The sequence below is a fragment of the Pezoporus wallicus genome, unplaced genomic scaffold (genome assembly GCF_028554395.1).
Source record: "Pezoporus wallicus isolate ANWC-B61680 ecotype Strahan unplaced genomic scaffold, APGP_CSIRO_Pwel_v1 contig_4131, whole genome shotgun sequence".
Classification (NCBI taxonomy): Eukaryota; Metazoa; Chordata; class Aves; order Psittaciformes; family Psittacidae; genus Pezoporus; species Pezoporus wallicus.
Window position 1 is genome coordinate 4,203,518 of NW_026641950.1, and position 17,000 is coordinate 4,220,517.

Sequence of the window (17,000 nt, forward strand, 5' to 3'; positions counted from 1 at the left end):
GGTATTTGCACATACGAATATCAGATTTGTACATACAATTATGGGAAGTGGGCTCACAAATAGAGACATGCAATTGTGCAGAAATCTATTTACAAAATCTTAGCATCAGGTTTTGAAAATGTGACACTGTAAGAAACAACGTAAAGTCTAAGATAATTACCCTCTGTGTTACTTTAAGGCCATTTCAGAACAACTTAAGGAGGAGTAACTGGGGAAGAACTCATCCCAGGTTTTATTCAAAGTGAAGTGCTTTCTGGATAGTATCTTCCTTCTCATTAGGTCAGAAGTCATATGAGAGATTTTTACATTTCCTAAAACAATCTTCACTGTTTATATATCAGTCTTTTCTATGAGCATAATTCAACAGTCAGTGAAGGAATTATTACTGACAATTTATCAGCTTAGAGGATCTGCATTAGACTGCAATATTGTGGAAGGGATGTGTGTCAGATGGCATGCAGTAACCACCTCTGTATCAGTGTTTGACTTCTACTTCCCTGTGAAGCACTTCTTCCACAGCTCAGGAAATCTTTCAGGGTTAACACTCAGCCTTGCACTTGGGTAGTCCATTAGGTTATTGCTGTGCACTGTGAGACTTAGTGGAGTGCAGTGACATTCTGGGCACAGGACCAAACTTGGAGAATCCCACCATTCTCTTCCTTCCAACTCCATGTCTTTTCAGGCCACCTAACCCCATTTTTAAGTTGTTATCTGGATGGCTGAAACAGTACACTACGGATCATTGTGAATACTCAGTGGCTTGTGTAAACGCATCTGACATGTCTCCGCAGTAGAGCTGCAGATCAGCAAGCCAGCCTTTAGTCTTACCGAGCTACCCCTGCTGCCACTTCAGCAGAAGCCATGACAGTGTGAGCTATGCCTCCTGCAGATGCTTCAGGAAGACAATGAGGAAGAGGCATGGACAAGGATGATGATAAGAGATAAATCAGTTGCTTTAAGGGGAACTTCATTTGGATCAGCCTCATCACTGAAGCACTGGTACTTTGGGTTTATTAAATCTTTATCAACCAGCAGGAAAAATATTTGTTGCTGGGCTGGGATAGTAAAAGCAGCCTGAGAACTTCAGGATGACAAAAGCACTATGCTAGAGACAACTGTGTGCACCTCAGTGTCAAGTGATAGAGGCTGTACACCAACCTGATAGCTCCTCCTGTCTTCCACTGAAAAGCGCAGATCATTGCCATCTGGAACCTTGTTGCTGCCTACTGACAGTGTTCAACATCCAACCCATTTAATGTGGAGAGTCTGATTATTAGAGCTATACCAACTGGGGCATGGGCCTCAACTGAAAAGGTGACTGCATGCATCAGGCATGCTATGATGCTCTCAGAGAATGACAGTTATATGCTGACCCCCCCCCCAGTATGTGCAAGCACTAACGGACTGAACCTGGTTGCACTCCAGCACTTAAAGTGGGAGGTAATCCAATCACCCCAATTCTGGAGCAGTAGGGAATGTATAGGCTCTGGCTCAGCTGATCCAGCCTTGTGGAAAGCAGTGTGGGAGCATAACATGAAAGTCATTTGCAGAAGAATTGCATCTACACAAATGTTAGGGACTGGAGTTCACTGTGCAGCAGAGGTGCTTCTCAAGGACACAGTGTTTTACCAGTTATCACAGACAAAGCAATGCATTGTGTGGATGCAGGTCTTTTAGGTATGCACTCACTTTGCCTTGTATGAAGACAGAATTTATACCAATTTGTCAAGCCAAATTGAAAAAAAATCTTTTTTAGTATAGCCAGTTAAAACCAACCAACCAACCAAGCAAACAATTACATAAAACATAGGGTTTGGACTAGATTTACCTGTTTCCACCCATATTCCCTTGTGCCCACCCGTTCATTTCCGTAGAGGACTGATAGGCAGGATTAGCCTGAGACTGCTGAATCATGGGGCTTTGAGTATGAGCCAGTCTTGGGGACATCAATGGACTCTGAGGAGTGGTGGCCCCTGTGAAGCCTGGATCAGGCTGCTGACTAATACCTGAAAAAATTCAATGAAAAATTTAGCCACTGTACGTTCAAAGTTAAAAGAAGCCAAGAGCTCATACCTCCAGACATGTCTTTACACAGTCCTACTTACGTCATCTGGAACCTATAACCTTGTGTCTTAATCTGGCATCTAGATTACAAGCAAGACATAATCAACTAATACTGTACGTATAACCTTAAAAATATAATTTTGCATGAGTATGTTGGCTACCTGTGTGCTCTAATCAATCACACAAGTGGTCTGTCCCCTCTACAGACCAGAGGAAAAACGCTGGCGACTTTTTTTTTAGTTTAGTCTGTTTTAAATTCATCACAAACAGCATACTCAAGAGAAATAAGTCACTCAATGCTGGAGTAAGAATCAGGTGGTATGAAGGCTATCCTTATGTTCACTGTCTGTGTGAGTTAACTTCCCTGTATCTCTGTCTATATCATAAAATGATAATTCATTTTCATAAAGTAACTACAAATACATGGAGGGAAAGCATTATTATGATTTAGAAACTGGTGTAAAGGATAAAAGATCAGTAAGAGTAGATAGCAAATTCAGAACTGGATGGACATGATTTGCTATAACAGCAGAACCTGCACATAACATTATTTAACTGTAATATAGCTCATACAATACTTATAAATAAAGAAGCTATATAACAGTAACTGTGTGGAGGTAAATGCCACATGCATCCCCAGAACAAAGTGGTGTGCAGCTTTGTAAAACACACAAACAAAATGGTATTTACTACTGTATTACACACAGGTATAGGGACATGGAAAAAAATGCTTTATCCGAAATAGAATTTTTAATATTGAAATTCAATAGTTGTTAATTTTACATTATAATGTACACATGAAGAATTATATTTCTTGGGGAGGAATCTGATATTTAAGCAATATTAAAATTAATAATAAAAATAAATGATAAAATTTAAAAAGATTAGGTACAGCTTTGCTTCTGGTCACTTTACGCTTCCAGCCAACAACAACTGGTATCTTTATCTTCATTTGCACTTTTATCATATAAAGTGGTTTAATTTAGTCTAAATTCAGAGTCTCCCAAGCCAACACATACATGTGTGTTGATGTGTGCATACACATTTTTATCTGCATATAACAATAAACAAACACACACATCACACTTCTGCTAGTGCTCAAAAAAGAGTGGTGCTTGGAGAATATGTGGTACTAGAGCTAGGAAAAGCGGAAAGGCACTATACTGTGGTCCAAGGGGTCCAACCCTCCGTGTTTCCCATCATTCTCAGGGAACCAGGCAAGAGGATGTGTGAGGGTAGCTTGGACCCAGCGCTGGGTAGGACATGGAGGAGCAAGGACTGCTGACATGCCCCTGGGGGGTGGAACCAGTACCGTAGTTTGGAGGAAACGGAAACTGCTGTGTGTTTGCCTGCGGGATCCGTGGATTGCTCATGGTTGCTGGTATGCCACCGGCGGCCACCATGCTGGGGGTCATGCTCAAGCCCTGCCCTCGCATCATCAGCGTCCGCTGCTGCTGCACCTGCTGCTGCTGCATCTGCCGCTGCCGCAAGTGCTGGCTCAGGATCTCCCGCTGCCTCTGTGCCAGCATCTGCGCGTTGATAGGGCCCTGGAGGGAGAACCACCAACACCTATCAATAACCCCTCCTAAGGCCAGCTGACCAGTGGAGGCATCTCCACTACAGCAATCTGGAAGATTCCAGCTCTTTTTACCCCCACCATGCAAGTAACAATAACATAGAGTGGGAGAAAATAATCCTATTAATACTTCTCCTGGGAAAGACTTCCAACAGTGCAAGAGTCAAGAAGTGAAAAAATAACAGTGTTTAATGTTGCAGTGATTTGTAATTGCAAATTTAATAGCTCACTTAAAAAACCCACATCTTTAGGAAATGAGAAGTTTGGTTAAAAACGCAGTTATATCTCTAGTAAATAACTAGCCACCCCATGTAAATATAGGAAAGATTCTTGGAAATAAAAGAGCAAAATACTTCTTATCATACAGACTGCATTATTTGTATTAAAGCTTTAGAACTGGTTGGCATGGATTTAGTACATAGCATTATTACTGTATTTAACGGGGGGGGGAGAAAGAAGAAAACAAAATATTTTTTTGTAAGTGCTATTTCTTTTACCTGTGTTGGCACTCCAGGTCTCAAAGACAGATTCATATTGGAGACACTGCTGATCTGATTTATCAGTGGCTGCCGATTCTAAAGGAAGAAAACAACCCAACACCAAACCCCAAAAGTTTTTAGAAGGAAAACAAGAAAAGGGAAGTTTTATATACAGAGGTATATGCATTTACTTTCCCATCAGCTGGTTTGAGTACTTAGTTTTACATATTTAAGCTGGGTGTAGTTTTCCTACTCAAGTCCTACTGTTATTCATAGAATCCTGTTTCTTAAGGAGATAACACCCTATACAAGTAACAACACGGGCACTAAGCTGTTTACCAAACATGTTACCTTTACAGTTCCTGTTCCTTTTGAGTTTGGACTGGACTGTTGAGGTTTACTCTGAATTAGACCCTATCCTGATGACTGAAGGTAGAAATGATCTTTCTTCCTCCACTAGAAAAGCACTGATATTTTATTTACAGCACTATAAACCTATTTATATAAAAATGAAACAAGAAACAACAACTTAAAATGATCCTCAAAAGTAGATCAAGGCCAAGTGAAAAAGAAAGGATGTAGGTAACGGGCAGCAATAAAAGCATTTAGATTGCTGGAAAAGCCAAGATATAACCAACAGAAAGAGTTGTATAACAAAAAAGCATCACTGTAGCCTTGCTCAAAGAATTAGTGCGACTAGGCTTAACTACTGGGCATATTTTTGCACAGTATTATAGAAAAAATAACAGAAAGATGCAAAAAAAATCAAAAAAGAGGATGGGCAAGGTACCACCTCAGCAAAACACATGATGGCTAGTGTTCAGAAGTGGAATTAGGCTGTAACTAAACAGGGTATGCACTTAAGACCTTGTCTATCTGTAGGCAAGCTGACAGTAAGTGCCACTCAGGAGAGGCATCTGTGCTGGTGTGGAACCAGGCATGGAAGAGGCCGCACCTGCTGCGCCTGGAGCCTGTGCTGCAGCTGGAGCCGCAGCTGGTTTGGCTGGTTCTGCACGATGCTGGTGGGCCGCAGGCCGGGCCGGGGCTGCATGCGCAGGGCTGCATACCCCGGGCGCTGCCCCATGGCATGGAAGCTCGGGTCCTGCATGGGCACATAGCTGCCCTGCGCCATCTGCGCCTGCGCCGCGTACTGCTGGGAGAACACCGGAGCCTTCTGCTCCATCAGCATGCTCGACTCTTGGCTGGAGAAGGTCTCGGGGTCAACAGCTTGGCTCTGCAGAAATACGTGAACAACAGAAATAGTTGGTGGGATATGGCTTTTCACAAGATTTTATGAGACTAATACAGCCACCCTGCAACACCAGCCTTCTAGGATGTGAATGTTTTGAAGCAGAAAATTACATAAATTATCTTTACCTAAATATAAAACTTACAAATAAATAGCATTGTATTTTTTGAGTGTCAAAACATATTCATGGGGACAAATTCCTTCTCTCCTTTTATTTTCCCTTTATTTTTTTTTAACAAAGACCCATAATCTTTGTCATGTTCTTAACATAGCCTTTGTATCATTCTGCTAACAAATGAAAACCTGAAATGAGAAATGCTATATCAAAATCTGTAAATGAAATGATGGCAGCGTATTTTGTCACTGATTCTGAGATAAATTCAAAGACGTTACAAATGAACAAGTAAATTTTTATCAGTATCTTTAAACAAAATAATGGCTTCAAATAAAGATGCCTGAAACTATTACAGAAGCTAATGTGAACAGAATGCCTAATTCTTTCAGGGCACCTTAGCACAAACTGATTACCCATTAGCATAAAAAGGCTAACACAATTCTAAACTCCATTCTAGATACTCCCCTAATATTTGTTCTAGCCAGAATAGTTTTATAGCTTATTCCATGCTGACCTTGGAAATCAAGTTACTCTAAATTTCAGCACTCTTATGAAAGAAAGACTGTAAGCTCCTACAAAATGTTTTATGGTTATTTTAAAAAACATGTTCTAAAATGTGACAGTTCTCTTATTTGCAAAATTCTTTAACTGTTTCCACTGAGATTCTAATTAAATAGAAATATATTTACCTCTTAGTTTGAAATAAAGCAGTATTTGTATCTTTTTGGTGGTAATGCTTCAAAAGCTATGTAATATTGCATGAAAGTTTCACACTGCAATTGAATTTCACCAATGAATTTTATCTCCCTCTTAACACCTCACTGAGTTCTGTGTTGTACCAAATAGGCTTGGAGATAGCTCTCTCATGTTCAAGGTAGGACTTCATTGGTCCTATTTCATATCTAAAATGCAAACCTAGTTCAGAAGTTACACTCAGGGTGCTGATGAGTGCTGGGAAATGAAATGGGTATTCTAGGCTCTGAGAATATTAAATCATTATAGAGACATGTACAGATGATTTTGGAAACAAAATTTTGATGCCAGAAACATCAAAAACCGATTTTTCCCTAAAATCTTTTTTACTACATTTTTCTTGTACCATTGCAAACTGAAATGGACAAGAACCGACTGGAAGCCAACAAAAATAGCTGTGAGGAGAAAAAAGAAAGGATGAAAAAGAACAGAATCATTTCATGCTGGGAAGTTTAGGAAGCATGTCTGTTAAGCTGGTTGCCCCCATCGCACAAAGGTCTTGATCTTGTGCCTCTGCTCCTAGGTCTTCATATTCCTTGCTTTTCACCTTTCCTATACCTTGTTGCTGACTGCAGTCTTGCCTTTCTCCCACAGGGCTGTTCCTCTGACCACCACGTAAGCAGAAACCTGTTAGGTTTTTTGGTTTTGGTCAGGTTTGTCGCATGAAGCCTAGTGGCTCAGCACAAGTCAGGAGGAAAGGTAGCTGACGGTGGCAAGGGAAAGACTAAACCTGGAGCTGAAGGAAGCTTTTCAGGTTACACTAAGCCATTAGACAGAGTCCCACCAAAATATGTAACTCCATACTAGCTTGCAAGAAGTTTTTTATTCCCCTTCTTCAACACACATTTTACCTCCACCTTGACAACATATTGTTTAAACACAACAACCTAACACATGCAATGCAATGTCCAATATACCTGGCTGACTAGTTCTGGTATTCCTAGAGCCCTGTCGATTTCTTCTAAACCATCAAAATTCCTTAATGCCATGTAAAGCTGATCCAGGAGAGCACCCTCATCACTTGGTGACTCTGATGAAGGATGATTACACAAGAGATCATCTGGTGAGCTGCCAAATGGTTGCCTGTGAAAACATGAACACAGCATTGGTAAACAGCTGCTGAAACCCATGAAATAGTATCAGAGGATTAGTATTCAAACTGAACTAACAAGTGGAGACAGAAATTGTTTTAATCTCTGCCAGTTTTGTTCAGCAAATTGTTCTGGATGAAAGTTATGTTACCCAAAGAAATAACTAAATTCCATGGTTAATGCCTGTCAAGACCCTACAAGCACGGTGTATCCAACAAGTAAACAAGCACACCAAAGGTACACTCAAGTGGCTTTTTCATATTGCAGGGACAGCAGAGGAACAAAGTCAGTATATAGTCACTGAACATGGAAGATTAAAGAATTTTTAACTAATTGTAACTTTAAATTTCAGATGTTAGGTTAAGTATCACAAGGAGAAGAATTTATTTCCTCTGACGCTTTTCTTAACCGGTTTTCTATCAGACTAAGCAGGGCAAAGAGATCACACAAAGGTCCCAAGGATTCAGCTTGCACAAACCAAACATCTGGAAGAGCTAGCCAGAAGCATGAGGGAGCAGGAAGAAAAGGACATTCCCCTTTTTGTTTGCAGCAAAACACTGCATCAGCTCAACCCATCTTATGGAACTGCACACTTGGGTACCAGTTTATGCACTTGGTTATGTGCCTCAGAAGGGTGTCAGCAAGAATTTGGATACTGTCAAGCAAAGTGTGCTGGCTCTATAAATCCTGCTTACCTCACCCCTGAATTTGTATGCAAAGCACACTCTCAGTTACAAAGGCAGAACAGAGGTTTATCCCGAACCTAAAGGACCAAACTTACCGAAAAACAAACTAAATCTGAAACAACACCTTATCTGCAGTCAAATTACATGTTTTTGCGTTGCAGTTCACACAAGCCCTACTTCATGCACAAGACTACAAGAGAAAATATAAAGAGCAAAGCATTTTGCAAGCAAGAGCAGCTACTATATGCATATCGTGGAAGAATCTCATCCCAGATAATTACTGAGAGACAACAAAAGCTGTTATACATGGAGGGAGGAAACAGCACTATATGTGAACCCTTTTTACATGTCTGTTTGGAAAAACAAAGAAACATGTTTGTGTATTTAGTTTCCATAATGAGATATATGGTTGCCATGGAAGTCTAATCTCTATGCTAAAGCTAAGCAGAAGGAAAAAGCTGCATCGTCAGGCTATACACTTAAAAAAGCAAAGGATGGCAGGGAAGAAAACAAAAACATATTCTTTTTAATTACATCCTGGACTGTAAAAGATAAAAATAAGGATATATATGATGCACCTTTAAAATGTCACAAAGTATTCATCAATCTCATGTATCTATCAGATTCTATAAATCTCACAGATGGATTTATAAATCAGTAAATCACAGGATCATAGAAAAGTAAATCAGTAAAAGGGAAGAGCAACAAAAAAATCCTTTGAATAAAATTGTTTTCAAACTTTAAAGATGTCTTATAAGATCGGATCTATGATCTGGAAAAATTATTGATGAGGCTAGCCAAAAAACCTCCCTTGAATCGTAAATGGACATGAGTACATGTAATAAGAAAAAGTTTAAAACATTTGCCAAATTTCTGTATGCTACATAATGACAATTACTTTGTTTTTTCCTCTATTTCTTTTATATACCACAATGATGTTTAATATTTCTATAAAAGAATTATTTTTACTCACAATTTAATCAAACTTAATACTCATACCGATAATCAGATTATAAAAATACAAATCCCAGATATTACTAAAACTGGAAATGGCAGCACTGAGCAATTTGTCATTTCTGGGTGTAAAATGATCAAAATATGGTTAATTTCAGATGCAACACAATGCGAATTCTTTTCACCAACTTCAGCTACAAGGAAATACTGAGAAATGCAAAGTGAGAAATGCAGAGATATGCATTTGGAAGAATTCTCTGCCTATTATTTGCTGATCAAATGTGGCCCTGTATTTTATTTTATGGCATCACTTTTTAAGTGGACGATTAAGTTATGCAAAAAAGTGCTTTTGTCATATGGACACCATAACTAGGGGAGAATTAGCACCAGGAAACATCTTGAAAAGCATGAAAAGTAGCAGAGAAAATTAAAAACTTACTGATAGTAGTTTTGGACATCCTTTCATAATGAAAAATAAGCAAATTTAGTCAGAAGATTAACCTTTCTTCACTTTTTTCCAACTGCTTCCTTTAAATTTTCTTTTCAATGCTCGCCCCATTTACTACTGAAAAATATCCAAACTTCAGTGTGATACAGAACTTCCAACTCTTCCATCACATTACATGGCAAAGAGAGCATTTATAAGTATTACTGGAACATGTATACATTTTCTGAGCATAAAATACTGCAGGCATTAAAATGGTATGTAGACCTTTGTTTCCCTGAGGTGTATAAATTAAAGGCCTGGGAAATCTTTCCAAGTTTTGATGTGACACTAAGACTCACCTGTTCTGATTACCAAAAGTTGCCTGATCTATAGGCAAGATGCTGTCTGGCCATGGTGCAGTCTGATTTGGAGGTGCCTGTTGTTGGCTATACTGAGGTCCTCCTATATTCATCTCTAATTCAGATGGCCCTAATCAAGGAAAAATAGCCATATAACTTTTGTGACAAGAACCTACTTTCATGTTAACGCTTTCCATTAAATTATCTATGTTACAGTAAAAGCATACAAAACCACCAAGACATCAGTAACATCACTATTAAAAGTATTACAAATTTTTGTGAAAAACTGCTCTTAAAATTTGAGAAAATAGCATGAGAGCTCTGAAAGTGGTTGAAAACCATAAAATAGCAGATACAACACCATAGATGCAAAAATTAGTAAGATAAGCATGAAAAAAAGAGCATATAAAGTCAGTATCATAATGTACTTGCTTTATGATATCCCCTTTCTTTGGCCACACCACTGTGGAGCCACAGAGTAGCAGAAATTTTTCATATAAATACATGTATTAAAAGTCAGTGTTACATGCCTTCCTCCCCACTTCCACAGGAAAGTTTCACTGTGGAATACAGTTCTCATCAAGTCTATAACTGAATGATTTTAGTTTGTTTTTTCATTTTTCTATTTTCTGCTTCTGAGAATCCAGTGCATGCCAAAAAATCCAACTCCACACACGCCTTGACATACCCATATTCATGACCTGAGATGGAAGCATTTGCCTTGGGCCAGGCTGGTTGCTGGGTCTCAAGGGGATGCTGGCCGTGGGGTTGCGGATCATGCCTGCTTGCACTGGCCTATTCATGGCACCAGCTGTGGGCGCACAGGTTACCCTCACAGCAGGAGCCTGGCTTCCCCAATCTCCAGATGACATGGCAGGCCGAGGGGTATTGCCACTGATCATTCCTGCACAAAAGCCAAAAAAACTTGGGTGCCGGCACATGGTTCAGAACATTGCAGCATAGTACTGTAGCATTACCACTGCCTGATGAGCTGCATTTTTAGCAACAAAAATGTAGCAGTTTCACTCAAAGCACATTGTACCACCACTGCCCGTCCAGATGTGCAACACTATAGAATGATGCCTTATGCTGCTTAGTCAAGGGACTGGAGATTATTATACATTTTACAAGAGGAAGATCCTTTTATCATTTCCGAAACGCTGTTCAGAGTAAGTGTTCCCACATGCAGTCTGCAACAGGTGCTGAGGGTGTGTGGATAAGCCTAACTTCCTTCCTCAGGAAATGAATCACGTTTGCTGATGTGTCTGTCAATGCTTTACTTTCCAAGCGCTAAGTGAGAATGAAGAATTGAGTAACAACATGTTATCGCTACACACACTTACAAATTAGGAGGATTGAATTTTTAATTCGCATTCTGCAAACATCTTTTGGTGAGTCCTTTCATTCAGGACCTAGACTTCTTGGCTTCAAGGCTCACCCAGACAATCTTGAACCAATATACAGTGCAGTGAAATTACTCACAGGAACTTTCCGATAGGTGCTGAAGTTCATTACCGTTATTTTAGGGGAAGTCCTCCTACATCTACTGTAAACAGCTGATACAGTTTATTTACACTTGGAATATATAGAGTACTATATTCTGACAGTAGCCAAAAAACCCCAACCAAACCCTAACACAAACCCCCCCAAAACTATCAACGCAAGTCAAAAAGACTTACATTCACAGTATTTAAACATTTCAATTTTATACAGTTAAGACAGCAGATAACACACTGATTCCAGATTGGACTACCAATCTCCTCAGTTGCATTTTGCAACATCCTTAAATCAATACTAAAGGCCACACAACAATTATTACTCATCAGTTCAATTATTTGGTGACAAATGATCAAGGAGAAAAAACTCTCTGAAGAGGGTCGTTTTTTTCAGCTGCTGTACAAAATTTGCTTCAGTGTTACATCCTCAGGTTTGTTCTATTTGTGTATGCACTCTATCAGATGAAATATGTCGTGTGCTACAGCAAATGGCAGGAACACAGATAATACTCTAACTTGTATACATAAGATGAATAACATCCTCTAATATGTATACAGAACATGAAAGTAATAGGGCACTTGAAAGACTACAAGTTGACCTCTAAACTGCTTAAATAGGATATTTCAGTGTCTGGCAGCACGTCTTTTTTAAGACTGATGAAAGCTAAACATAAAATGTTCACAGTGAACAGCCATCTGAAAGGACTTAAAAACACCCATTTATTCACTCAGTTCTTTGCAGTTGTTGCACACTTGGACAGACTCAGACTATGCACTCGTTGAAGTAAGTCAATCAGCCAGACTTCTTTTGTGAAATCCCCTGTGGTACCCTTTGTACAGTATTAGGGTAACATGAAGAAATCAATGCACCGCAGATCAGGCATACTCCATGACAAGTTGTAATAACACTGTAACATCTGATGGCTCCCAAAAAGTTTACGTTTCAAAAAATGATGAAAATATTAGCATTTCTTTAATTTAACATGAAAATTAAGGCTAATAAATAAAGGACAAAACCAAGGCCTGTGGAGATACACATCATAAGGGCAACTGTATTGCACATAATTTTGTTTTCAAAGAACTACCTCTAGAGACAAGTGGTTCTTTTATTTGCTTTTCTGAGGCAGAAAGATTGGATTTTTAGTTATGTAAGCCTCAGATGAATCTGGAACATTGATGGGAACCAACTATAATTGCCAATATGCTGTTTCATCTAGAAGATTTCAGGTAGGTGGAAAGCAGTGCATAAAGAGCAGGACCAAAAATATGCAGAAACAGAAATTCAAAATAATATGCCAGTACATAACAACCCATGATTTTTCCCCAGACTTTTTGGAAAGTACTTAGAATAACCTGCACTTGTAATAACCCCAATTTATAACATTATATAACCCCAATACATAACATTAAGTTAAGCATGCTATACGCTGTTACTCAAGTATATTTGAAAAAAAAAGGAAAGTCATCTTACCTGTGCTGCTGTTGCCTAAAGTTCCTTGATTCCCTATCATCCCTTCATTCCTGCCCATCAGTCCCGGCTGAGGTATCACTGAATAGGGGCTGCTCGTTCTTATGGGTGGGAAAGTTCCTGCACCTGTTGGATTCTGCAGTGTGATGTCAAGTGGTAAGTTCTGGTTTGGTAATAACCTGCCCAGTTGCCCTGCTCGTGGGTTATTAAAAGTTAGACAGGAGGAGCAAAGAAAAAAAGCAAAGTTACAAGAATGGAAACTTGTTAAAGAAAAAAAGAACCCAAACACACTTGAAGCTCTTAGGTTGAGCTATTTAATGCTGGATGATTTACCCACTCTATATCTGTCTGAGAAACATCCCTTGACATTTTTATGTAAATTTCAAAATGGAACATTCTGACACTAAACCAGACAAAACATAGAATTTTAAAACTTTAAATGATGCAATTTAACTGACAGAAGAGCCAGGACAGCAAAATATACCATTATGTGATATGCATACTAGTGCCAGCTAATCTCATACCTAGTAGGACTGTAATTGCATGCAGATGTCATCCTGCAGCAGAGTGTTAGGAAATATCTCTATTTTGAAGTTTTCCAGCATAAGATGTGCCCCTGAAGAAGTTATCAAATTTAAGGACAGATTGAGTCTATATTGGATCCTGTAACCATATTTCTGCATCTCCCTCTTTTTTTTTTTTTTTTTACAGTTTTTTTAAAATAAAAATAAATACTTCAATGATTCAGCAATCACAAGGAAGTGGTACGGAATTAGAGCTGTGCCACCATAATATTCTGGTAAACAGAACCATACATGATGGCTACTGTCACCTTTATGTGACTATTTTCTTCTCTTGAAGTGTTTCGTGCTCTTAAAATCAGCCTCTACGAAGAAAACTGCACAGTGTCTCAGAACAGTGAGCTTCAGACCATGAGTGGCAAGCATCTCGCTCTGCGGTCTTTGGGCAATGTTCCAATGTATGAAAGCACCCCCTATGTGCACAATTAGTTCTCAAACATGAATCAAACCCTGACCTTGTACCTATAATTCCATTTCCAAATCACACCAACAAGGTACATACAAGTAAATTAAGATTTTTTTTGTGAAATGATTATTTGCAATACTTCCTGATAGCTTCATCTAGGAGAGTGTCTGATATAATAGCATCCTTTACATATTCACCACATTACAAAGAAGTTAAAAGAAATTCTCTCATTTTAGATCAAAGTTCCAATACTTTCAAAATTGATAACCTCGATGAGGTTCACTAAGCTTGTTAAAAAGTACAGACACATCTTGCTACAAACATCACTGACTTTTCTTCTAATTTTATAAAACCAGACTACAAGAACTCACTGTTCTTGTAGTGTAAATAAAAATATTTATTTATTTTTAATGTAAGTTCTCTGCCTGGAGAATTTGCTTATATGCATATATAGGAAATATATCACATCACATACACCTAACCATGAAATTAAGATTTTGTCTTGGATGTCTGTTGAAACAAGCAAAAAAAACCTTAGGAGACAAAAAATTACTTTCCCAAGCTGAGTGGCATAATAAAGTCTAAGGATTGAACCAAAACTGAGCTTCAGTGACAGTTCCAGAACAGTTTGCCCCAGAAGTTTAAAAAAAAAAATCACATAGATGAGTAAATTATCATATGGGTATTCTTTTGCCAGCATCCACTGATCCTACAAAAGGAAAGCTGGAAATGCAGCACAAAAACAAACAACACAGTCGATGAGATGTGTTGGTCTTCTCTTGGTCAGGATGGGACATGTAAAAATACTTCTATATATTAACAGATAAAAATATTTTATGCATTTTTCATGTAAAACCTATACAATGAAAGCTGGTTATTTCTTTAGGAAAAAAAAAACAACACCCCTCCTTAAACCTCTTTTGGAATTATGTCTGATGTGACATTCATTTTACATTGCTTTTCTGTGAGCATGTGAAAAGCTACTCACAATTTCTGTGCACCTGTTTTCTGTATGCTCTTCTACTGAAAACAAGGCAGAAGTTTGCAAGGGGAATTAGGCACAGACACAAGACTAAGCTTTAGGAAAAAAGTTTTAGTGTTTTAATTTACACTGGAAACAGGATGCTGCTTTTACAGAACTGCTGCTAACCACACCACGACAACTCTCATGATCACATTATTACTGTACTGCCAATAGCTTTGAAAGCAGGTTTAAAGCTGGCTTAACTATGGAAAGCCAAAAGGCTACAGTGGAAGAAACCAGGAAATACTGCTTTAGAAAGAATATGCCAAATATTTCAGATGTACAGAGATTTCCTTTTGACTTATGTGCTGCTGCTGTTAGAACCCCCATACTCACAAAAATGAGTACATTAAATCACAGCATCTCTCTCTGAGCAACACTGGTAACAAATGATAATTTAAGGATCTGTAGTGGTTTAAATATGAATTTAAACAATATTTGTTATTAATAGTAATATTAATATTTATTTAAACATTGCTAAGTAATAATTTGAGTTCATTTGAAAGTGGCATGGTGTTATTTTAATATCAACAGAATTGCTAAACATATTATCTAAGCCCTATGTTTTATTAGAAAAACACCAGCATACATTTAAGAAAGTAAATAGCTGCTGCCATCCTAGCCAACAGGAGAAAAAAATGAAGCAGTGGCTTTTTATGCTTCAGTATTCATAGCTGATAAGACTACTGTTTTGCTTGCTTTCCATTATTCTATGGTGGTAGACCAACATTTCAACACTGATTTGTAAGTTAATTCATCAACTTAACAAACACTGTCAGTTTGAAGTGACTCAAAAGCCACATTTTCAAATTAAATTTGGGCATTCCTCTTAATCATATGTCTTTCTATTAATCTTGTGGGGTTAGAAGATGAGTCTCCTTCACACTTAGAAAAGCCTCTCTTCTCCCTTTTACTGAAAGAGCTGCTGGAAATAAGAGATCAGCATCTAAATGCACATGTTCTCCATGCCAATGTTCTTGCAACAGCAGCACCACAGCAGGGGACATTTCATTTAGTTTGAGGGTACCCCTTAACACTCCTCAGAGGGCTTCCAGGGTGCTGCTGTGGGAATTAGACATAACCTCCCCGTGTGTTACGAAATGGGATGACCGCAGATGGCGCTATGCCATCGCGCAAGACCAGACCAGACCAGGACCAAGAGCTGCCCGGTTCCTCCCCAGGCAACCCATGGGCAACCACGACCGCTGCTTTGGGGGTTCACAAGCTTGGTGACACATGCGAGGAAGGTGGACTCACTGCTCTGTGAAATCCTCATTGCTGGTTTCTGGGTGGCCACAGCCGCACCGGGGCTGCTGTCACTGGTGAGCTGCATGAGGTCATTGATGATGGCTTGCTTGTCAACCGAGCCTGCTGGAGCGCCTGGGCGGCTATCTGGGAAAAGCTGCGGTAACTGGCTGTTCTGTAGGTCATCCAGAATCTCCTCCAAGTTATCCAGTTCACTGCCTGGCTGCAATTAAAAAAACACAGACCCATAGTACATGTCGCTGCTCGCTTGCTGTTGGCATCCTGCTTGTGCTGAGCCAGGCAGCCCACAACCATTACACCTGCACTGGCTTTGAAGGCTTCCTGCAAAAAGCCTGATTGTGAGGCAGCTCACAAAGTTGTTGAAAAGGGACTGTGTAGGCTCCCCAGGGCTCATCTGCCTTGCATTAGGGAAGTGCGGTGTGGCACTGGCACCCCTTTCCTGACACCCTAGCATCAGGTTATACAAATCCGTATGATCTGTATCCTTTGGGCAAAGGGGAGATGGTCCTATGCACTCTGTGATCAGTGCAGACAGCAGGGCTAATTTGGTAGGGACAAAGATCCAACAGTGATGAAATTGGGGTTTATGTAGGTATACCCAATATTCCTTTCAGCACCACCGTATTTCTAGTCTCTTTATGACTTGATTAAAAGCATATGATGGAAAAGTTGCTCCATAGCTAAAACAATTCTCCATACACATTTTCTTTGTTATATTCAAAGCCTTAACACTGAATAACTCTATATGGGTTAACTGGCAAGAAATAGACATTTAAATGAAATTCTATAAATTACAACCTGTCAACTAGTAACTTAGGAATTTATTTTGCTTACGACTTCCCAAATCATTGAAAATAACTTCCCTATGGTAAGAAAAAAAAAGAAAAGAGAAATCTAGTTATATTCAACTTGGTAGAAGACTATCATGAAGTAAAGATAAGGAAACAATTAAGTTCATCCTACACTAAACACTGACCTGCATGTTTTCCTTTAAAATGCTGATTTT

The 17,000-nt window shown here is 39.0% G+C and overlaps 1 protein-coding gene across 1 annotated transcript in view; it reads right to left on the reverse strand.

Moving 5' to 3' along the window:
- NCOA2 (nuclear receptor coactivator 2) overlaps positions 1 to 17,000 on the reverse strand; it is a 193,612-nt gene that overhangs the window by 14,543 nt on the left and 162,069 nt on the right. The window contains exons 14-22 of the mRNA XM_057426226.1: positions 15,986 to 16,196; positions 12,721 to 12,930; positions 10,442 to 10,657; positions 9,754 to 9,883; positions 7,154 to 7,319; positions 5,075 to 5,353; positions 4,138 to 4,215; positions 3,377 to 3,611; positions 1,829 to 2,006 (exon numbers count right to left, since the gene is read on the reverse strand). Of these exons, the coding sequence (XP_057282209.1) occupies positions 1,829 to 2,006; positions 3,377 to 3,611; positions 4,138 to 4,215; positions 5,075 to 5,353; positions 7,154 to 7,319; positions 9,754 to 9,883; positions 10,442 to 10,657; positions 12,721 to 12,930; positions 15,986 to 16,196 (1,703 nt within the window). The remainder of the gene's footprint in view (positions 1 to 1,828; positions 2,007 to 3,376; positions 3,612 to 4,137; positions 4,216 to 5,074; positions 5,354 to 7,153; positions 7,320 to 9,753; positions 9,884 to 10,441; positions 10,658 to 12,720; positions 12,931 to 15,985; positions 16,197 to 17,000) is intronic.